Consider the following 9,684-nt stretch of genomic DNA (forward strand, 5'->3'; position numbering starts at 1 on the left):
GAAGATGAGGTACTGAGAAGTGTTCTTTTTTGATGCTTGTAGTGACATTTCATTTGTATTTTAATAGATAAAGCTTGCCTGAAGATCAGAAAATTAAAACAGCTAGCCACTGACTCTTACCTCAACCTCTGTCTGAAAATGGTGATCCTGCCTCCAGGAAAGCTCAGATTGAGACTGAAACTGAGAGCTGTGGCTACTGGGATTGAAGGTATGTTTCATTGCTGCCTGCTCTGTAAGGCCGGCCAGTGTGGCTGTTTTACTTTTCTGATCTGTAGACAAGCTTTAGTTATTAAAATCCAAATGAAATGCCACTAGAGATGACGGCAGGTAAGTAACACGTCCTAGTCCACACAAAACACCTGTGGGTTTGTAGAAACACCAAGCAAATAAACAAGAAAATTGTCACACCCAGTTCTCATTCTTTTGGACTGGTATATTCCTGGAAAATTATCTAAATTAATTTCCCCGCAAGGGAACAACATAAACAACCAGTATCATGAGGAAAAGCTTCTGCTTGTTTCAGTTTCCATCACACTCGGTGTCTTCAACAGATGTGCACATCTGTAGTGTGCTTATGTCTGCCTTTTTCCACACGCAGAAGCACGATGTTAGCCGTGTCTCTGGGCCTGAATGTTATGTCAGCACACGAGGGACAGACCTCCAGCTTATCGAGTATTGCAGTGCTCTGCTTGTTTTGGAGCCTCTTCTGATACTGTGGACTTAGTTCAAGGCCTGGTGATACTATTTTTTCTGTTTTCTAGTAGGAGGACAAATAGTCAGTTATTTGCTTTGGTCACCGAAGTTCAAGCTATTGGATCATGGTCCTATGCATATAAAAAGTCTAGGTTGAGCCTCTGCTCAGGGGCAGTCTTACCTGGCTAAGCACAGACTCTCCCCTTGGGACTTTTTCCTGCTTTGCAAAATGATGACCATCTCTTTGATTTGGGGGCTTGCTGTGGTGTGCGGCATATGGGTTATCCTTGGCATAAGGAGAAGGTATGGAAAGGATTTTTCTTTAATTTTCTTTTTAGCTTATTTCTAGCATTCTTTACCTTCACTGTTACACAGTTTTTAAAAATAATACTAGCTCATTAGTATCTTTTATTTCAAAATTAAGGCCTGATTTCTTTGGCTAACCCTGAAAAGATGTAGACAGTTTCCTTTTGAATATTTGTATACATCGATGGTGATGCAGATCTTGTTAGACATAACTAAAAAAACGTATAAATGCATGTTTGTGTGTGCATGGGCGGAGCAAACCTGAGCCAGGAAGGATGCATTGGCAAGGGTGAAATCTGGAAGCTTCTTTCTATCACACGGACTGAATAGCTGCACTTGCTGAGCATGTGTGCATTTGGACTTTCTGTTACATCAGCATTAAAATACAGGAATACCCCTGGCACATCTTCAGCGAGGTAGACTGCTGTCTGCTCTCTTTTAAAAACTTCTTTGCCCTTTGAGCTGTTTTAATTCATGCCTGATAGTTTCCAGTTTTAATTAAGCAGCTTATCTTAAGGCTAAGACAGGAAAAATCAATTTAGTTATCCTAACAAAAAAACTAGCTTTTGTTGGAAAATAATTAAGTTTTTAGTATCTAATAAAACACTTTTAAGAGAGCCGGGCGATGGTGGCGCACGCCTTTAATCCCAGCACTTGGGAGGCAGAGGCAAGAGGATCTCTGTGAGTTCAAGGCCAGCATGGTCTGGTCTACAAGAGCTAGTTCCAGGACAGGCTCCAAAGCTTCAGAGAAACCCTGTCTCGAAAAACCAAACCAAACTAAACCAAAATAAAATATTTAAGAGAGCTAAAGATCAGTGAATTATAACTGATGATCTACCAATGCTTACCCCTCCCAACTTGATTTTTATAATAATCTAATTTTTCAAATGGAATTCCTGATCTCTTCAAATATCATCACAGAATGATAATCTCCTTCTTTTCACAGTTGGGAATCAAATGGAAGGTTCCATGTGTGCTAAGCAAGAGCTCTACCACTGAGCCGCACCTCCAGACACCAGAATGCCAGCATTTTTAAACTATGAAGATTTTAAAAACTTCAGCTCTGTAGCCTTTTCTGTTATCTGGGTTTCACATCTTTAACAAACAGAAAAAAATGAAACATTTTAGGCATTTGGGCAAATGATTCATTGAGCAGGTCTAAGCACTAGATGGTAGCTTCATTTCTACAGTGAGATCAAGAATCTTGTTGGCTCTGTTGACACTTTTGGCTCTGTGTTGGGAAAAGCAGTCAGACATAGACATAGTAAACCATCTAAGGAGGACTTGATGAGCGGACGTATGTATGTGTGGTGGTAGACAGACCGAGAGATGGGCTGGCTGATGGATTGATGGTTAGGCAGCTTTGATAATCACCTTCACCAATATCGTAGTAGGCTAAAAAGCCCATTGTTTTAGTAAAAGAGGTATCTGCAAACTGTAGTTACGAAGCTTGAAATTATTGGTAAAAACCAGTAAAAACCTGGTTTTCATAAAAACGTTAACCATGTCATTTTTCAAACCTCTCAAATCTGCCTTACAGGAAAGCAGGTGAACCTCCTCTGGAGAACGGGTTGATCCCGTACCTGGGCTGTGCTCTGAAATTTGGGTCCAATCCTCTCGAGTTCCTGAGAGCAAATCAAAGGAAGCACGGCCATGTTTTTACCTGCAAACTAATGGGGAGATACGTCCACTTTGTCACCAACTCCTCGTCATACCCCAAGGTGTTAAGTCATGGAAAATATTTTGATTGGAAAAAATTCCATTACACGACTTCTGCGAAGGTAACTAGTTTATACAGATTCTCTTTGTTTCCTAACCTGCTAATGTATTTGTTTATTTAGTTATTCTGATGTTATAGATTGTAGGATAGAGGGAACATACAATCAGGAAGTCTCAGTACTAAGTATTAAAAATTCAAGGTAGATGTAAATTTGTCATTGATGATGACATATACAAATTGATCACTTTGTAAGCACTTTGTGAGCCAGATGACACTGCATATGAATAAGGAAGGTACAGACTGCTAAGATCAATTTGTCTATACAACACGCAAAATAGAGTGCTGGCAAACTTAACATTCATCATGCCTTTTACCACATCCATGCCCACAAATGCTTCGATCATTAAGAAGCATCATTTAGATATTATCAAGAATCTCTGTTCTAGAGAAAGCAACACTTACTGAATTTTTGAAATAAAATATTAGACATATCTGTCATTAAGTAAATTAAATGCATTTACAGAGACTAAAAAGGTAAAGATAAAATGAGTATCACATTAGTTTGACATCAAAGTTTGTGGGACAGTCTAGAGAACGTCCCTGAAAAGCTGGGGTCTAAACTCCCCCTAAAGAAAGAGTATGTCCTGGCCTGCCTTTCGATGTGCTGTGAAATCATCTATGGGAAACCCAGCAGAGGGGTATGAACACCTTCAATCTGTCTTTCAGCCGTCTCCTATCCCTGGCAAGCTCAGGTTCAGCCCCTCTTCCTTTCACGGCTTTTCTTTTCTGCCAGGCATTTGGACACAGAAGCATTGACCCAAGTGATGGAAATACCACGGAAAACATAAACAACACTTTTGCCAAAACCCTCCAGGGAGATGCTTTGCACTCCCTCTCTGAAGTCATGATGCAAAACCTCCAATTGATCTTGAGGCCTCCTGGCCTTCCTAAATCAGAGAGTTCTGTCTGGGTCACCGAAGGGATGTACGCCTTCTGCTACCGAGTGATGTTTGAAGCCGGATATCTAACTCTGTTTGGCAGAGATACTTCAAAGCCAGACGCACAAAGAGCTCTTATTCTCAACAACCTTGACAACTTCAAGCAATTTGACCAAGTTTTTCCCGCGCTGGTGGCAGGCCTCCCTATTCGCTTGTTCAGGATGGCACATAAGGCCCGGGAAAAACTGGCTGAGGGCTTGAAGCATAAGAACCTCTCTAAGAGGGAACAGGTCTCTGAACTGATCAGTCTGCGCATGTTTCTCAATGACACTCTCTCCACCTTTGACGACGCAGAGAAGGCCAAGACGCACCTCGCTATCCTCTGGGCATCTCAAGCAAACACCATTCCTGCAACCTTCTGGAGCCTGTTTCAGATGATCAGGTGACTAGCAATTTAAGTGTTTTCATTACTCAAAGGGACGTAAATTACAATTTTAACTAAGAGCCCCCAAAGACTAGTGGAGCTTTCTTTGCTATTGGTCAGGAGTGTGATACTCAGTGCTCCTGTTAACATGTGCGTAACAGAAGCAGCGTTTTGTAGGAATACAGTCCCACGGAAAGGGATGTCCCAGAAGCCACAGAACTTGGATGGCTGGCACTTGTCAATACAGGCCCCCTGGTCCAGTCTTGCTCTTAATCTCATAGTGTTCATCTTAATGTCAAATTAAATCCATGACTGCAATCTTCATCGTGATAAAAGCATTTTAAATGATGATAGGCTTGCAGACGTGATGAGGGCAGAGATTATGCCTTACTAATTTTGAACATCCCTATTTTCACATCAATTTCAAATCATCTGTGAACTGCGGCCGTATTTTAAGTTAAACGACTACTGTTGGCCCAGCATTCCCCAGGCTCAGTTTACTGTAATCAGGTGAAGGAGATTTCAAACGGCCTCCAGCAAACTTCCACGTATTGAATGGAAGTATCCTTTATCAGCTCAAAGATAACAACATAAATGGCAAAACATTAATGTTCTGAAGCCATTTTAAGAGCAATTTGAAATTCTACTTGGCAGCTAATTGTAATTGTATGTTAGATGCAATGTTTCTTCTGAATTACTATAGTCATCGCATGAATGTCTCGCCCTTACTAGAGCCACTGATTTATAAAGAGCTCACCAAAGCTTTGCGTTTACATAGCAACACCCCTTTAATGCCCCTTCCTGAGTCCCAAGGGCATGAATCTGTTCAGAATCCAGTACAAGTAAAGGGCAATGCCCCTTTGCTTACTCATGAAAAGAAATGGAGTTCTTACCTCCTTGCTGATCTCTGAATGATTTCCATATGTCTCTTTTCACAGGAGTCCTGACGCACTGAAAGCAGCCTCTGAAGAAGTGAACGGAGCATTGCAGAGCGCTGGCCAAAAGCCCAGCTGTGAGCGGAATGCTATTTATTTGGATCAAATGCAGCTGAACGACCTGCCGGTCCTAGGTGTGCTTTCCACCCTACCCCTCATTCACGGGTCACCGGTAACAGTGCTCACCACTCGCTGTATTATGTTCTCAATACTACGCCAAGTATCTTACAACCCCACAACTGTCTGCTACCTAGGGAATTTCCACTTTTATCTAACAAGTGAGGAATTGAGACCCATAGGGTGGGATGACAACTGGATCACAGACAGGGCCAAACAGTGGCAACACAGGCATGGGACTTGTGATACTCAGCTGCTCCACGTCCTTTTGCCTCCTTGTAGGTCCCCCAAAACCATAAAGTCGGGGTTTTTAAGAAAGTATGGAACTAAATGTAAAAAAGTTACCATCAAGAAAGCATCAATGGCTTGTGGGATGGGGCCGAGGCTTTTCTTTCCCCGTCTCTGTATTTTCTAGAATACAGAAGTGCCGCGTGTTTATAAGAAAACAACTTCTTTTTAAGTCCTCTTCTGTAAAGAACAGAAGCCCGTGTGTACTTGGAGGACAATTTAGCTTCTCTGAAGCGAAAGAGCTTAGATCCAGCACTGCCTGGCTTGCGGGGGGGGGGGTCACTTTGCTTTGGACACCTCCCTTCGCTCACTCGTAAAGAAAAGGCTAAGCATCTGTGGTTGCAGACACAACTGTGGCGTGAAGCCTGGGAGCAAGGCAGCTGACAGCTAGAGGCTGAAAGGCACAGGGAAACTCTCTGAGACTTCAGCAGCTCTGAGGTCTATTCCGTTTTTGCACTCCTTTACCTAGAAGCAGGGTGCCATTGCACACCACCCGATAATGTATGGGATCTCCTAAGCACGGAGTGGTAGACTCATGAAATGCTTGGAAAGGCATTTCTCTATCAAGATGTTTCATTCCCAAGAGGGTCAACAATAATTCACATAAAATTGATTACTAGTTTTTTCAACTTTATTAGCTGCTTACGGTCCTACAGAAATAAGATTAGCATTCTATAAAATGAGAGATGTTTATCTAGTTCCCATTGATGGTGAGGAACATTGTATTGTATCAAAAGACTATCAACTTGGATCAATGGTTCTCAACCTTTCTAATGCTGCAACTCTTTAGTCCAGTTCCTCAGGTTGTGGTGACCCCCAATCATAAAATTATTTTCATTGCTACTTCATAACTGCAATTTTGCTATTGTTATGAATAATAATGTAAATATCTGTGTTTTCTGATCATCGTAGGTGACCCCTGTGAAAGGGTCATTCAACAACCCCCCAAATGGGTCATGACCCACAGGGTGAGAACCAATGGCTTCGATGCTTAGATTGAAAATATATTTCAGAACAGCTGAGTCACGAAGAACAGCGCAGTGGCAACAGAAGCAGCTTAGGAAGCTTTCACTTGTTAGCATGCCTTTGTTCATTTTGTATATAGATCGGCAGAAGGGTTTCAGACTTCATGTTATGTAGCTTTTAAAAGCATAAATCCAGGGCTGGAGAGATGGCCCAGTGGTTAAGAACACTTGCTGCCTTTTCAGAAGGTTTGACTCACAGCGCCCACATGGTGACTCACAACCATCCTAAGTCCAGTTCCAAAGGATCTGATGCCTTCTTCTGACCTCTGTAGACATCAGGCATCTGCACGTTGCACACACACGTACTTGCGGCAAAACACCCATCAATGTAAAAATAAATTAACTTGGAAATATTTTTAATATGTAAATTCTTCTCTCCCTCCCTGTCATTTTCCCTGTTCCACCCTCTTTCCTTCCCTCCTCTCTTGCTCTTTTATTTGACAATATGTAGATAGCATCATCAAAGAGGCGCTGAGACTGTCTAGTGCGTCCTTGAATATCCGGACTGCTAAGGAGGATTTCACTCTACACCTAGAAGACGGTTCCTATAGCATCCGAAAAGATGACATCATAGCTCTTTACCCACAGCTAATGCATTTGGATCCTGAAATCTATCCAGATCCTCTGGTAAGTTTCTATATTGAGATGATAGCCACCCAGGTCTGAATGAGGAATGGATTTGCAATTCCAGCATTGATTTGCTCATTGAAGCCATAGGGATTGTCCCCTTTATTATAGCAAAGACTCATTTGTTTTGGAAACTTTGGGTAGAGGAAAGAGTTTTGAACTTTTAGTCTGAATAGTTTTCATTTCATGCTTACTGCTACATTATGTTTTCAGCCATAGCAAAACTACCACCTTTCTTTTTCCTTAAAAAGGACCCTCTCCAAAATCCACACTGATGGAGGGTAATGCATTTGACTTGATTCTTTTAGTATCTTTTTCGAATCCTTTGCTTCTTTTGCCTAACTAAAGAACGAGTGCCCAGGCAGAACAGAAGGGATCTAGAGCTTCTGAGCCACCAACTCTTAATAAGGTCTTTCCAGGATTACCTGATCAGGGCTGGGTGTGTGTTAACTCACAGAGGACAGAGTTATTAGAAGAAAATTACTCTTTAGCCAAGAATGAGACAGATTTCTATCAAAATAGCTCATTGGCTTCTTGTGTACTTATTGTAGACTTTTAAATATGACCGATACCTTGACGAGAACGGGAAGGCAAAGACCTCCTTCTACAGCAATGGGAACAAACTGAAGTGTTTCTACATGCCATTTGGATCTGGAGCTACAATATGCCCTGGAAGACTATTTGCTGTCCAAGAGATCAAGCAATTTTTGATTCTGATGCTTTCGTGCTTTGAACTGGAACTTGTAGAGAGCCCTGTCCAGTGTCCCCCTCTCGATCAGTCCAGGGCAGGCTTGGGAATTCTGCCACCATTACATGATATTGAGTTTAAATACAAACTGAAACATTTGTGACCTGTGGTTGGAAGAAGAGGACCCTGGATGATGTTACTGGACTGTAGAGAGTCTCACTAAACAGGCCCTTGGGACAAATGCTCACCGATGCTTCCCAGGGACTGACTGTATCTGTGAAAAGAACTGGTACCCAGGGTACCATTTGCTGTTCTTGCTGCCTGGTTTCTGAGTGCTCAGATAGCTGAGGCCTGAGTTTCATCACTCTCAGAAGCAATGTCTTTTGTTTTTATTTTCAAAATGAAGATATTACAATTAGCAGGATTTTTCCTAAGGAAATTGCATATTTAATAATTTCATAAAATATATTTTTATGAAAACTATTGATTAATTGTGAAAAGGCTTCAAATTCACGTTTTAGTGAAATTGTTATTTTTCACGAGTAGGTTCTTCAGGTGTGAGCACATATTATAAAAAGGTTTTAAGGGATCACAGCATACTTTGCTTAAAGGAAAAAAAGAAAAGATTATCCAGCCTTTTCTATGCCTAATGGTGAGAGCTTTGACAACAATGCTACCGTCCTGGAAACACTGTGGGAAGTATAACACTTTCCTGTTATGTTTCAAGAGGTTGTTGCTGGAAATCCTCATTCTTGTTTTTCAACTGCCTATCTCTCTTCTATTTTCATCATTTACATCAATGAGAAGAGCGATTCTCAGAGATTAAAAAGCACGTCCCCAGAATCCACCGCTGATTCCTTTATATTTCCTCAGAACCTCACCTCTGTCACCCTTAAGCCTTTCCAGCACTGGAGAGGCAGAGGCAGAGGCAGACAGATTTCTGGGAGTTTGAGATCAGCCTGGTTCACAGAGTGAGTTCCAGGCAAGCCAGGGCTACAGAATGATACCTTGTCTCACTAAAAAATAAATAAATAATATAATTAATAAAGTCAATTTTATGTTATAATTGATTAAGAATTAATGTAAAAGAGAAATTTAAAATCAACTCTAAGGAAATGACCATTCAAAATGGTCTATTTTAGCTATTTAACTAAAATGTGCAAATTGATATTATATGCTCTTTTAAAATGTCATGTTTTATCTCTAAATGCCTTGTAGATGAAGAACAACAATAGTGTTTAAATACCGAGTGCAATAACGCATTGTAATGTTCTTTAAGAGTGTTATTAGCTGTGCCATTTTTAATGACATACATTTATATATGTATGTCATATATAAATATATTTATATACAAATTATATTTATCTTTTTTCTTGTACTATAACTGTAAGAAAATATTGTAACATCTAGTAATTTAAAAACTACCCACCTTTCAGAATTGAACATATGTTTTTGTTTTAAACTTTGTAAGAGAAAGTTTAAATTATTCATCTACTGATAAGTTAAAATAATTTTATCTGATTTATTTAAAATATTCATAATTTCAAGAAACCCAAAATTTTCAAAGTAATCATTTACTTAAAAGTCTCCCCAGGATTACAGAAAATCCAATGAAATGTTTTTGTGTGGGGAACTGAGCCGTGGTCCAGTGGATGCTCAGCAGGTGCTCCAATAGTGAGCTGCATCTGTAAGACTCCTAGAACTTTTAAAATCTTATCACTAAACATTAGCTTGGAGCTATTACCTAGGCAGGATATTTTCCTTTCCTTTACATTTGACAGAGTCCACCAGCGAGGCAGCTGGCTGGAGCTCTCCGCATAGCTTGAGCAGGCTTTGATCTCACTCAACTCTTGCCTTTCCCTTTCTAGGAAGTTATTTTCCATATCAAGAAAATTAAATTCTTTAGGTGAGGCATAGGAGTAA

At 40.6% G+C, this 9,684-nt stretch overlaps 1 protein-coding gene across 1 annotated transcript; it reads left to right on the top strand.

Moving 5' to 3' along the window:
• Positions 1–317: 317 nt before the first annotated feature.
• On the top strand, positions 318–8,390 carry Cyp7a1 (cytochrome P450 family 7 subfamily A member 1). The gene is made up of 7 exons (XM_075967653.1): positions 318–327; positions 552–672; positions 2,540–2,780; positions 3,513–4,099; positions 5,020–5,150; positions 6,898–7,073; positions 7,625–8,390. Exons 1-7 carry the CDS (start codon positions 318–320, stop codon positions 7,922–7,924), a joined length of 1,566 nt encoding a protein of 521 aa, XP_075823768.1. The 3' UTR covers positions 7,925–8,390.
• Positions 8,391–9,684: the final 1,294 nt, after the last annotated feature.

The sequence above is a fragment of the Microtus pennsylvanicus genome, chromosome 3 (genome assembly GCF_037038515.1).
Source record: "Microtus pennsylvanicus isolate mMicPen1 chromosome 3, mMicPen1.hap1, whole genome shotgun sequence".
In the NCBI taxonomy this organism is placed as follows: Eukaryota; Metazoa; Chordata; class Mammalia; order Rodentia; family Cricetidae; genus Microtus; species Microtus pennsylvanicus.

Coding starts and splice junctions, on each gene's coding strand:
- Cyp7a1 (XM_075967653.1), top strand. Junction 4,100..5,019: donor AGCCTGTTTCAGATGATCAG/GTGACTAGCAAT, acceptor CTCTTTTCACAG/GAGTCCTGACGCACTGAAAG. Junction 5,151..6,897: donor GAACGACCTGCCGGTCCTAG/GTGTGCTTTCCA, acceptor GACAATATGTAG/ATAGCATCATCAAAGAGGCG.